Source organism: Pyrus communis, chromosome 5 (assembly GCF_963583255.1).
Source record: "Pyrus communis chromosome 5, drPyrComm1.1, whole genome shotgun sequence".
NCBI classification, from domain to species: Eukaryota; Viridiplantae; Streptophyta; class Magnoliopsida; order Rosales; family Rosaceae; genus Pyrus; species Pyrus communis.
The window spans coordinates 24,407,855-24,421,461 of NC_084807.1; the positions used below are offsets into that span (position 1 = coordinate 24,407,855).

Consider the following 13,607-nt stretch of genomic DNA (forward strand, 5'->3'; position numbering starts at 1 on the left):
GATCACATCGTGACATTTGATTTGCAAATGGTTTGCATGGATAAGACAGCATGAAAAAAGAGCTTTTTATGGTCTCCACGTGGAAGTTTAATGAAGATTATCTGGAATGGTAATTCCAAATGCATGCATTTGGATGTGAATATAGGTCTAAACATTGCACGGTTATTTAAAATGCTATAGAAGAGTTCCATGTTCTTGTAAATTGATATGATTGCATGGTTATCATAGGTGGACGACAGTTATCAACGTGTGTTGCTCATTTGGAATAATATTCATAGGAATATTATTTATTCCGAGTGGATACTCCTAAGTTATGACAACAAATTCACAGCGTGTTCATCAAGGCACGTCCCTATAAATACAAAGCGACAGAGGACATTCGAGGAACCTCCAATTCAACACACAATTGCCCTGCGCAAACCTCTCAAACAACTTGAGATTTTTTTTATTTTCTTTTTCCGCCAACACACTTTCAGTTTGGATAAACAACATTATGAAGGCAACCGGCGAACATCTTCAGTTTGGATAAACATCATTGTTGTCGTAGAATCAGCCGACCGTGAAACACCTTCAGTTTGGATAAACAGCACTGCGTCGAGGCCGACTGGTTATTTATCCAAGTCTCGGTCGAGAAGGATTTTCGAATCCTTATTGGCAAAGGTCTTCTCATTAGCTTTCTCGGTGAAGTGAGGTGTTACCAGGTTACTACATTCGGCACCCTAAGAGCCGAATTTGATATTGAACTTCGCAGAACTAGCAGCCTTATCTTCAGGCTCAAGAATCCAAAGGCCGAGATTTGTTCCTTCCTCGACCACAGTCGTAAGATAAAGAAGTTAGCAACGCGCTCAACGCAACATCAACAAATTTTACTCCTCAGTCGAGCTCGGCCGACGAGTTGGCACGCCCCACATTCAACCGAATGACATAGTTAGCTTATTAGTTACTCGGCCTGCGTGACACATAGATTTTGTAATTTTTAGAGTCAACATTTTGGCACGCCCAATGGGACACAGTGCTAAAACTACGAAGTTCACATGATATATCAAGATTCCAATCTGGCTCAACGTAGCCTATTTTACGAGCGCCTAGAGGAATTGAAAAAACACAATGAGGAACAAAAAAGATCTTTAGAAGTGGAAAAAGTTCTTCGTGGCCATAGAGAGATGCAAAAGTCATTCGCTTACATGTTGAGAATAAAAGCTCATGTTACCCTGCAAGAGTAATGGGTAAATGAAGATAGGGCTCAATTTAAGGCATGTCTAGATGGAGAATATTTTCCTTACGTTTTCGACTGCAAATCGATTCCATTTGAGGAATGGTTGGTTGAAAAGACCGAGGGCCAATTTTCCGCTCCGGCCATAATCAGACATCGGCCTAAGAAAATTGTTAATTTGGCCAAAGAACAAAGGCCACCTATTTTTCGGTCGAGACTGATAGTGTGGTAGGACTGGAAGAAAATGTTCAAGTTTCTAAGCCAAAAATTGACTCAGAAAATGATTCGTCAGAGGAGTGTTCCATTGATAAACAAAAGCAATACACGACTTCAGACCATAAAATCACATCAATTGATATGGTAATTGGAGACATGGTTTTAGATGCCGAAACTACGCCAATTGACATGATTATTGGTGATAAAGCCGATATAGAGAAATCCCATTCGGCTAAGTTGTTTGAATTAAAAGCTGAAATTATGCATGTGGGGCATAATAATTGTTCAACACATTCGGCGGCCGAAAATGAAAAAATTTTCGCCAAGTTACAAATATTTGGAGAAAATTCTTTATTCGGCCTAGAGCGAAATCAATTTGAAAATTTTGATATAAAAAGATCTCGGCTTGGAATAAAGCATCATTGACCTCCTCCTGATTATGGTTCGGCCACTTTTATTTTCATTTGCTACTAAAATATATATATATATATATATATAATGAATAAATTATTTTCTTCAACATATGGCTATGCAAGCCGATGTAAAGAAATAAGGGAGCATTAAGTGGTGTACTCGGCTTAATCATTTAATGCATTCGCCGAGAAAAGATAGTGTGCCTACATTTTCATGGGTTTATGGCACATGAGCATGTAGGCATATCAAAACAAAAAGGTCATTCGGCCATTAAACCTTTTGGCCATGGTGCTCGGTCATGGGATTGACGTGGTAATGGTGCTCGGCCATGGGGGTTCAGTTTTTCCACTCGGCCGTACACACATTCAAGAAATCTCCTTGGAAAAAGAGACAAGTCGAAAAAAAAAAAGATATTCGTTCGTCATGGCCGAGGATTGATGTTTCAACAGGATGGATTCGACGGTTGGAGTTATTACAAAGCCTTTAGGTGAAGTGTTTGCCGAGCCTGGTATAGAAATAACGGTACCCGAATGATGGTAAGAAAGCCTAAGGGCGTCTGAAGGTACTTCTTCGCCATGGTTATTGCGTTAATGGTGTTCTAAGTCGGCTATAGAGCCGACGGTGATGTCAGCCATATAGCCGATGGTGATGTTAGTCGAAAGCTTATATGTATTAGCCCCATTCAAAGTTCCTCGTGTTGCTGAGCTACCAAGGAAAATTCGCTCTACTATAAGTGCATTCATGCTTGGAGTTAGAACTAAAAGTCGATCATAGAGGGTGCATGCATTATGGGAAACCACATATAGTTTTGCTCTGGGCCAGTTCTCAAGTCCAAGGAAATTCTACTTCGACCGAAAGAAAAGTTGTGAGTTCGACATCAGTTCAATGACCGATGGTTGTATGTCGAGGTCGATGACAGATTTCTCGGCCATGTTTTCTCGACCGATAAACTTGAAAAAGTAGGCCATCCTAATAATTTGGAAATTATTCGGCCCAGGTGAAAACTTAAGCAAGACTTACCTGGGTGTCTTCAGTGAGGAGGCTTCGGTAGTCATTTGAATTCAATATATTTTTCGATGCCGTTATGCTCGTGATCAGTTGGAGAAATTAATTTCCTTGAACATTCGGCTTACAAGCCGAAGGTCAAGGAAACTGGGGGGCAATGTTTGGATCTGATTTTACATCATCGGCCTGAGCAATCGTGGTCATTGGATGAGTAGAGTTTTAGACTGTTGGATGATAAAGTGGTTGAGATGATTTTCAATTATTATTGAGGGATAATATTGTGGTTTTAATCATAATATTATCTCTTAATATATATTAGATTATCTAAGCCTAATATTAGCTATATCTAGCTAGTTGTTTAAAGATAAGTGATGAGGCAAATCATATTTCCAACTTGGAGGTACAATTCAAACGGGTTTGGGATGTTTGTACGACTCATGCGACAATACAAATTACGAATGAATTAATTTCATTTAAAATCAATGCTTGCATTGGATAAAGGTGAAATGATGCAGTAGGTGGATGATGGTGATCAGGATCACATCGTGACATTTGATTTGCAAATGGTTTGCATGGATGAGACGGCATGAAAAAATGAGCTTTTTACGGAGTCCACATGGAAGTTTAATGAAGATTATCTGGAATGGTAATTCCAAATGCATGCACTTGGACGTGAATATGGGTCTAAACATTGCACGGTTATTTAAAATGCTATGGAAAAGTTCCATGTGCTTGTAAATTGATCTGATTGCATGGTTATCATAGGTGGACGACAGTTATCAAAGTGTGTTGCTCCTTTGGAATAATATTCATAGGAATATTATTTATTCCGATTGGATACTCCTAAGTCACGGCAACAAATTCACAGCGTGTTCATCAAGGCACGTCCCTATAAATACAAAGCGGCAGAGGACATTCGAGGGATCTCCAATTCAACACACAATTGCCCTGCGCAAACCTCTCAAACAACTTGAGATTTTTTTTATTTTCTTTTTCCGCCAACACACCTTCAGTTTGAATAAACAACACTGTGAAGGCAACCAACGAACATCTTCAGTTTGGATAAACAGCACTGTTGCTGTAGAATCAACCTACTGCGAACCACCTTCAGTTTGGATAAACAGCACTGCGTCGAGGCCGACTTGTTATCTATCCAAGTCTCGGTCGAGAAGGATTTTCGAATCCTTAATGGCAGAGGTCATCTCATTAGCCTTCTCAGCGAAGTGAGGTGTTACCAGGTTACTACATTCGGCACCCTAAAAGCCGAATTTGATGTTGAACTTCGTAGAACTAGCAGCCTTGGCTTCAGGCTTGAGAATCCAAAGGCCAAGCTTTGTTCCTTCCTCGGCCGTAGTCGCAAGATAAAGAAGTCAGCAACGCGCTCAACGCAACATCAACAAATTTTACTCCTCGGCCGAGCTCGACCGACGAGTTGGCAAGCCCTGCATTCAACCAAATGACGTAATTAGCTTATTAGTTACTCGGCATGCGCGCCACATATGTTTTGTAATTTTTAAAGTCAACAAATATATACACACTAATCAAGCTATCTATGCAGAAGATTTTGATGAGAACATGGAGAAGGTGGATCGAATTTTATTATTGAAGCACACAAATTCAACAACAAAATCCACGTTTTGCATATTTGCGCTCTGCCGTCCAATTTAGACCATCACCCACCATTTCAAAGAAAACTGCGTCACAAGTACAATTCATTGCTTTGCGGTGAAATATTGGGCTTTTATACCAGATTATGTGGTTTACTAAGTTTTATCATCATTTTATGTTTTAAGAATAATTTTGGTATTTTATTTTTCTTTATGTGAACTCCTAAAAAGTCAAGAGATAAGAGACATCATATAAGCATACTTTAGAGTGCTATGTTTAGTTATTTTTCATATTATTCAATCAATAAACCTGGAATAGGATCCTCTCCAGATCCATCTTGTGGGGATCCTAGGGATTCCCATATTCTAGTCGTTCATCGTATATCGTGCAATCAGTTTTCGTCAGGTACTATTTGTGTTTAATTTTAAATAAAAAAGGTTAAATGATTTCTGACCACACAATACACGATGAATGACTAAGATGTGAGGGTTCCTAAGATCCCCATAATTTGGATCCGGATGGGATCCCATTCCAATAAACTTTGAGGTCTTCTCGTATTTTTTAGTGGAAACCAGTTCTGTTATCCATTATATCCATTATAAGGTTATCCCTTGATACCATTTGTTTGTTATGAATTAATTACAAAACCACAATCATATAATTCAAATGTAATAATAATAGTTAAGACGTTAATCAAAATTAACATGTTGATGCACCCTCTAATATAACTATATAAGTAACTTTGTATGACCTATCAACAAATATGCCTATTTTTTAAATAGCAGTACTCATCCAATGTGATTCCATCTAGTTAATAATTGTGATCCATACAAATATTCTAAAACAACAATGATGACGATATATAGTTCATAAGGAATGACAGACGATCTCTGGAAAAGAAAGAACTGCCATGGATCTGACTACAAATATTTAAGATATATTTAAAAGTGAGAGAGCTTGCTTTGACATCGATCAAACCAATGAATTAATGGGGATTGAAGAATGTGTGTGTTGTATGGGTTCGTACAGTTGAAGTGATCACCAAAAAGAGTAGGGAAGCTGGCACAACACAAACACATGCATGATGGGATTCTGTCATGAAAATCTTGACATATACCAATATATAAAATCAGTGGTTTTGTGAGTGCTTCATAGGGATCATTATCTCATGAGTCTGTGACTTGTCCACTGGGTAAAGATCGATCGAGCCAAATGTTCCTTATGGGGACCATGTGGATTGAGTGATGTGTTATCATCACCTCATTTTTATTAAAGTCCAAACCCTATAATTGCATCATACTGATCATTATTTGTATGCACGTGTCCGCTTTATCTTTTTAGAAGCTTCATTGTGGGGTTCACACCCACCGTGGCTGCAGTCTGCCGGGAGGAGAGTTCAGATCAACTTAGTAGAGGTTTAGTATGTGTCAAACATTTGGAAGGGGTGGGACAATTAGCGTTTAGTATGATGACATCCAATTTGACAACATTAAACCTCAACTTAAGCAAATTATTAACTGATTATTTATTGCCGCATTCTATCTTCTCAGAAACTCATGTTAGTATATTACTTTAAAGATGAATAACTTTAGCAGATAAGTTCGAATCTCTTTTCTTGTAAATTAATTATAATTGCTATACAAGTAAAGGAATTTATCAAACATTTATGATAAGAATCAAGCTTGATTAATTTGGTTTCAACGTCGTCCAGTCCATCAACCCCTTGAATCTTACTATCCCTCAATCCTTTTTTTTTTTCCTACAAAAATTAGTGGCAAAACCTAAATTAAATAATATTTAATGAGAATATAATTCAATTTATTAAGTGCTATATATATATGTACTTTAATATCCTTCCTTACTTGATGTAGTATGTGTGTGTGTCTATATATATATATATATATATATATATATATATATATGGGTTGTGTAGTAAGATATGAATCAGAAAATGGTACAAACTTATTTTTGGGTAGAGAGGAGTGTTGTTCTTACACCACGGCATATGTTTGAACCTCGTTGATTCCTTAATCTAACATCTAATCTAACAAATCTATCGTTTAACGAAAAAAAAAAAAAATTGGTACAAACTTCGGATGGAGTTGGTATACTCGCAACTTGCTTATCTTCCCAACTCATAATTAGAAATAGAGTCATGCTAGGTAGATAAAATTTGCAAATCAAATGATCAATTACCAATAAAAACTAAGCAGGTTAAGCAACACTTAAGTAATAATTCAATCATTAACTTTCATGTCATTTTGTTTATAAAATTTGATCTACAAATTTAATTTTCCCAGCATTACCTTTAGAAATATTAAAAAAAATTTGCACCACATGAAAAATGATTAATGGCTAAATTAAACAAATTGAATTTGGTTTAGGAATCATACTGATGTTCAAGAAATGTTTTCTTATGTTTTATGTGCGTTGGTTTATTATTATTAGCTAGCCTTCCACATGGTTAGGAGGGTTTCTTTAACAAGCTTAATGAAAACCATTAATTTATTATTGTTTGCGAGTATATACTATGATGAGGAAGGTTTTGCGCTTAATAATTCCAAGCAGCACGCTGTGTAAATTGAAACCAATATACTTTATAGTAGAACAAATAATGTATTTTTGTGATGAGATTGATATTAGTTACGACTAGCTTCATTTTTATGGATTTTTTATTATTTCTCAACAATAAAGTGTATTTAAATTTACGTTTGGGTGATCCTGAAAACTTATAAGTCTATAATTTTAATTGGGTAGCTATATCAAAACACTCCTTTTTATTTCTCACACAATCCTTTCAAATTTTGGCATTCGAATCAAATGAACTTAAAGAGATTAATGAAAAAAAATTTTAACAAAAATATGTAGAAGGTAAAAATAGATGAATAGAACTATCCTTTTAATTTTTCTCCTAATACTTAATAGACAAGGATTGTCTGCCCTCCACTTCCGGTGCCCTCCCGTTCTCTCTTGTTTGTGTGGTCACAATTAAACCACGTTAACATTTTATATTACTATTCATTTTTATCTTATTATATCTATAAGAAAAACAATATAAAATATTGATATAACTTAACAATAACCACATAAAACAGAAGGGCACGGAAAATAAAAGGCAGACAATCCTTGTCCATACTTAATCCTTAGATCACCTTCTTTTGTCGCTAATCCATTCTCCCAATCAAACGGCCAAGACAAGACATGGACACTGCAACGCGTTCACACCGTACCGATCACCACATGAAGCACGCTGCAACTAACAACCCTCTCCTTTTCCCACCCCATACTTTCCCCAACAAAGTCTCGCGACTCTTATCCCGCAGAGACACAGAAGGGGAACGATATCGTTTTATGAAGAAAAAAAGGAAATAAACTGTAAAAAGCTGTCAGATGCTAAAATATCCTACATTAATTTCTTTCTCTCCTCTCTTCCCCTCCTTTAGATTCTTATTTCGAAATCAGATCCATCGATCCATTTGTCGATTCTCGAAACCATCCGTGTGCTTCCGCCACCACCCTCCATCTCTTTCCATACCCCCCACTCTTTCCTTTTTCTATATATGCCCGCCTCCCATTCCCAAATATATACATACAAATATATATACACACAATTTGAGCTTGTAGAGAGAGATAGAGAGCGACTGTGTGTGTCTACCCAAGTATTAAAAACTCCATGGATTTCCTCTTCTCATTTTTCTTGGTTTTCTCTCTCCTTTCAACCCTAGTTTTTATATTTCTCAGAAAGTCTAGGTGCCGGAGGCTGAGGCTGCCTCCGGGGAATCTAGGGTTACCATTTATAGGGGAGACTCTGCAGCTCATCTCAGCCTACAAGACTGAGAACCCCGAACCGTTCATCGACGAGCGCGTGAACCGGTTCGGACCCTTATTCACAACTCACGTGTTTGGAGAGCCGACCGTGTTCTCCACCGACCCGGAGACCAATCGGTTCATCTTGCAGAACGAAGGGAAGCTGTTCGAGTGCAGCTACCCGGGCTCCATAACCAACCTTATGGGGAAGCACTCTTTGCTGCTGATGAAGGGCAGCCTCCATAAACGGATGCATTCTCTGACCATGAGCTTTGCAAACTCTTCGATCATTAGGGACCACCTTTTGGACGACATAGACCGGTTGATCCGGCTCAACATGGATTCCTGGGCCGACCGGATCTTTCTCATGGAGGAGGCCAAAAAGGTAGGGTACAAGCTTTTCTTTTTAAGATAGGATTAGGGCATGTTCGGAATTCGAAATTAAGACCTTAAAAGATAAAGGATTAATTTTCTTCACCAAGTTAGAAATAGAAAATGGTGTTTTCTTTTTACATGTTAAATATGGGAGGTATTTCAGTTCAGAACAGAGACACATATGTTCATGGTCTAAACGAATAGCGTACAGCTTAGTATTCTGGACGATTAAAAAAAATCTCCCGTTAAATAGCGGAGTTGGTGAACTTTTCTTGCTTTTGTTCTTGTTGTCGTTTATTGAGTTAAATACAAAGATGATATCTGGACACTTAAAATCGATACACTTATTAATTAATTAGTATAGATGGAGATCACGTATAATTATATGAGGAAAATCCTTTTTCTAGGAATTTCGTGATCTGACCGTTCATCGTACATCGTGCAATTAATTTTCATTAGATATTATTTATATTTAATTTTAAATTTTAAAATAATTTCTGATTGCAAGATGTACGATAAAAAATCCCGATCACGGGATTCCTAGGATCCGTAGTAAAAGGATCCGGTGAGAATCCATTTTCATTATATGATATGAGTGATTCATACTAGAGAATTTTTTAGATTAAAGAAGCAACAGTTCGAACTTACTCGTAGTGCAAGAGCAACATTTTTCTTTACCACTATAATAGAAGGATACTTGCAGATAATTTGTTTGAGAATTTGTCAATTTCGTGCATCCGAATAGTTTTATTATAAATGCAAAAGTGATATTTGACGAACTTGTTTTTTTCTTATTCCTCAAAAAGTAAAGGACAAAGGTAAAGTTTGTTTAGAATGTTTTAATAAAAAGTGATTTTCAGAACTAATTGTATCACATTGGTTGGTTTAATTTGATTAATTAATTTATAATGGTTATGCTTGGGTTCACCGTTCATGTCAAAGAGAAATGGAGGTAACCAGATCCAATGAAGAGATTTTTCATTATGCTCAGAACACAAAGCGCTACACCATATGTTATTATATAATTAGAGAAATACTTGGAAAAAAAAAATTGAATCGGATGATGACATTTAGTATACCGTTCGTGTTCCGAACACATTAAAAAATTTCTCGATCCCTTAGATTGGGTTAGATACATGCAAGTGAAATTAAGTAAACGGCTGCGAAGAAAAATAAAACCGTTCCCTTGAGCCATCATTTTCATGCTAGCTCATATACTTCTTGATTTATATTTTTTATATCCTTTATTAATTATAGTTTACGTTAGTTAATTAATTATTTAATTAAATTACGTGCAGATAACTTTTGAACTAGCAGTGAAGCAACTCATGAGCTTTGATCCAAATGAATGGACCGAGAGTCTAAGAAAGGAGTACGTCCTACTAATCGAAGGCTTCTTCTCCGTTCCTTTGCCTCTAGTTTCCACCACCTACCGCCGGGCCATTACTGTAATTTCCTCTCTTTTTCTTGCGCGTTGATTTATTGCGTAAATAGAGTAATGCTATTTGAAAACACATTTAGAGTATGTTAGCAAGTGCATCAAATTAATATTATTGTAATTAATACTAATTAGTTAATCAAATGGGAATTTGAACTTGAAGGCTAGGACAAAGGTGGCGGAAGCGTTGAGCTTGATAGTGAGGCAGAGGAGGGAGGAGAGCGAAGCCGGGAAGAGAAAAGAGGACATGTTAGGCGCACTTTTGGGCGGAGACACCGCATTCTCCGACGAGGAGATTGTGGATTTCTTGCTTGCTTTGCTGGTGGCCGGCTACGAAACCACTTCAACAATCATGACACTTGCCGTCAAGTTCTTAACGGAGACACCTCTGGCCCATGCTCAACTCAAGGTGCCATTCTACCCACATCCTTTTTCTTTCTTCACTTTATTTGCCTAGTGGGGACTGCCAGTCTTGCAACTCCTATCATATGTTCGTGTTACTATGTTAGGCATTTCAACATCCACATTTTTCTTATCTAAATCCTTAACCATTCACATTGTTTGGATTAGTTATTTTAGATAACTATGGATGTGTAATTGATTAGATCCGTATTTACGTACTTATAATTATGTAACTTAATAACGTATCCTCGTAGTCACTTAGTACTACAGTCTAGTCGTATTCTTCTTCACTTGTAAGTAAGAGGTCTTATATTTGAATCTCGCCAAATGTGAGTTTAAACCATATCATTGCTAACCTATTGTGAGACTAAATTCACTCCCTTCCCTTTAGTATAAATAATATTATTTGTTAAAAAAATAAAACATATCCTCGTAAATATTTAAACTAAAAAGATTGTCGCATGTGATGTGTATTATTTGTTAAAAAAATAAAACATATTCTCGTAAATATGTAAACTAAAAAGATTGTCGCATGTGATGTGTGTGCATAAAATTAACAGATGAACCTTAGTCAGTCGCTCTACTACCAATGCATGTATTACTCATTTCTTACATAATGTACCATAAATTCAGGATGGTGAAATATTTACTCTCGTTTTCTACTTCAGCATTCTTCCTCATGTTGGTATCTATTCAATTTATTCAATCTCAGGACAACGAATTAAAAAAAAGTGTCCGACCGTGAGGAGAAGTTCAAAAATTACTTTCCTAATTTTAATCCTATAATGACGAGATTGCCCTAGCGAAATGAAGGAAAATGTAGCGTAAAGTGTTGGTAGGTTGTCAAAAAATAAAGTAAAAGTAGAGAATGTAAAAGTCAGACAACATTCTGATAAAACCAACGGACAAAATGATGGCATGTCCTTTCCCTTCCCTCCCTTACAAACTGCACACTTCACTGTGCTGTAAATATTGTCGGATTCTCGTCAGATTCGGTCTTTTGACCACATCGCCTCTTTGCTTCAGGTGCACCAGGTTTGGGAGGGTGTTTCGTCATTTTACTTTCTCCTACCTTATGGCTTTTAGACCCTAGGGTCCCAAAGCTGGGCCATTGGGAATCGGGTGGTTCTGATTTCTAGGACCTCAAAAATCCAACGGTGTAAAGAGTGGTAGGGGGTTGGTAGTAATGGAGTCAGCACACTAGCTTTGTTACCATTTTTCGATTCCTAGGATTGTTTTGGTGTCTCTGCACTCGTGTGATGTTCCAAGCTCCACCTTCGGATTGTGTCCTTACCCGAAAGTTCTAGTGTGGACCGGCTCATAGTCTGGACTAAGATCTAGAACAGTGACAAAAAATTTAACGTTGAAGTATCTTAATTCGTGCTATGCGCCGGTCCATACTAGATAAACTGGTCATTATCTTTCTTGAATAGACGAAGTATTTTTATTTCATTATATATTTTCGGTGAAAAGTATGTTAAATTGCTAATGAAGTTTTGAATCCACGTTGCAGGAAGAACATGAGCAAATTAGGGCGAAAAAGTTGTTGTCAAAGCCTCTGGAATGGAGTGATTATAAGGCAATGCCATTCACTCAATGTGTAAGTACTGTTAATTCTAATATCTAGAAATTACGCTTCGTTTAAACTCTTCAGTAAGTTGAGGTACAACGTCGGATTTTAATAACGAACTATTAAATCGCATGAGGTTGTTGTTTAGATCCATACAATGTGCCAAACGTATTTATGACTTGCGGGACTCTAATTCTTCAAAGTTGATCGACTTTTTTGTCTATGTTTAGGTTGTCAACGAGACATTGCGAGTTGCAAACATAATTAGCGGGATATTTAGGCGGGCAATGACGGACGTTCACATTAAAGGTAACAACCTTCGTACCACGTAAACAACTTGCATTCGAAACTAAATATTTTACAAGTTCTTAATCGGTGGAAAATACTAAAAACAGGATACACAATCCCTAAAGGATGGAAGGTATTTGCATCGTTTCGTGCTGTACATCTAGACCAAGATCACTTCAAGGACGCTCGAACTTTTAATCCATGGAGGTGGCAGGTACTTAATTATACATCTTTGCCTCTAATAATTATGTTTACTCATGCTTTTATTTATTTACTTTTTTCAATTTCTAATTAATTATCATAAACATGATTTTGTAGAACAAATCTGGTCCGACCACAAGCCCACCAAATGTGTTCACACCATTTGGAGGAGGGCCAAGGCTGTGCCCCGGCTATGAGCTTGCTAGAGTAGAAATCTCCGTCTTCCTTCATCACTTAGTCACTCGTTTTAGGTATGCAAAGTACAACGTAAACCACATAAATAGAATCAGTAACAAATTTTTACTCAGAAGTAAAACTTCAGGGACACTAAAATGGTAATAAAGCGGCATGAAACAGTGTTTTTTTGTATACGGGTTATTGTCTGTTTAGTTTTCCCGGTTCTAGTTTTGAGTAAACATTTGCAGCTAGTTGTATTTGCGCATATTTCCCGTCAAACTAACTATGCTAATTGTTCATGTTAATTTTGGCAGTTGGGTTCCTGCCGAGGAAGATAAGCTGGTGTTTTTTCCGACGACGAGGACGCAGAAGAGGTACCCGATCAATGTGCAGCGGAGGAACAATGTGTCATATGGGCAATGTAAAGAGTAAAGTAGTAGTAGAGCTGTAATAACCCTTGATCTCCAACCCAATAAAATTTAGAGAGTTTTAACGAAAAGCCACGGTACTGTTTACTTTAACGAAAAACCACATTTTTACACTAAAAAGTCAAACCTGATGCTATTCATTTTACCCTTTATTTTGCCCTTATCATTAAAACTCAAAATTTTCAAGTTCTTTTCATTAGTTTTTCTTAAAATTTATTTAATTAATTAATTTATGGATTAGTTTGTAATAACCTTTAGGTTTAGTAGGTGTTGATTGGAGAATTTGCAGGTCTTTTAGGTTTTAGCCTATCTTAACGCGCTTTAATTATTAAAAAGGAAAAAGATAATCGACACAAAAACTATCCATGAATAAGTGTAAAATCCACGCGAACTTTCCTCTTCGATCCCTTCTTCTGCTTGTGCCTGGCACACCAGCGAGAGATTTTTTCAAGCTTCAAAATTATT

The 13,607-nt window shown here is 36.9% G+C and overlaps 1 protein-coding gene across 2 annotated transcripts; it reads left to right on the plus strand.

Annotated features, from left to right (window-relative positions):
* The first annotated feature begins 7,769 nt into the window (after positions 1 to 7,769).
* Positions 7,770 to 13,213, plus strand: LOC137733747 (3beta,22alpha-dihydroxysteroid 3-dehydrogenase-like). Of its 2 annotated transcripts, XM_068472921.1 has the most exons (8): positions 7,777 to 8,648; positions 9,937 to 10,086; positions 10,240 to 10,485; positions 11,992 to 12,078; positions 12,279 to 12,357; positions 12,444 to 12,550; positions 12,655 to 12,788; positions 13,029 to 13,213. In XM_068472921.1, exons 1-8 carry the CDS (start codon positions 8,130 to 8,132, stop codon positions 13,144 to 13,146), a joined length of 1,440 nt encoding a protein of 479 aa, XP_068329022.1. In that variant the 5' UTR covers positions 7,777 to 8,129; the 3' UTR covers positions 13,147 to 13,213. The 2 variants fall into 2 exon arrangements, with proteins under 2 accessions (XP_068329023.1, XP_068329022.1); XM_068472922.1 differs by lacking the exon at positions 12,655 to 12,788 and having other exon boundaries at positions 7,770 to 8,648.
* The last annotated feature ends 394 nt before the right edge of the window (positions 13,214 to 13,607 follow it).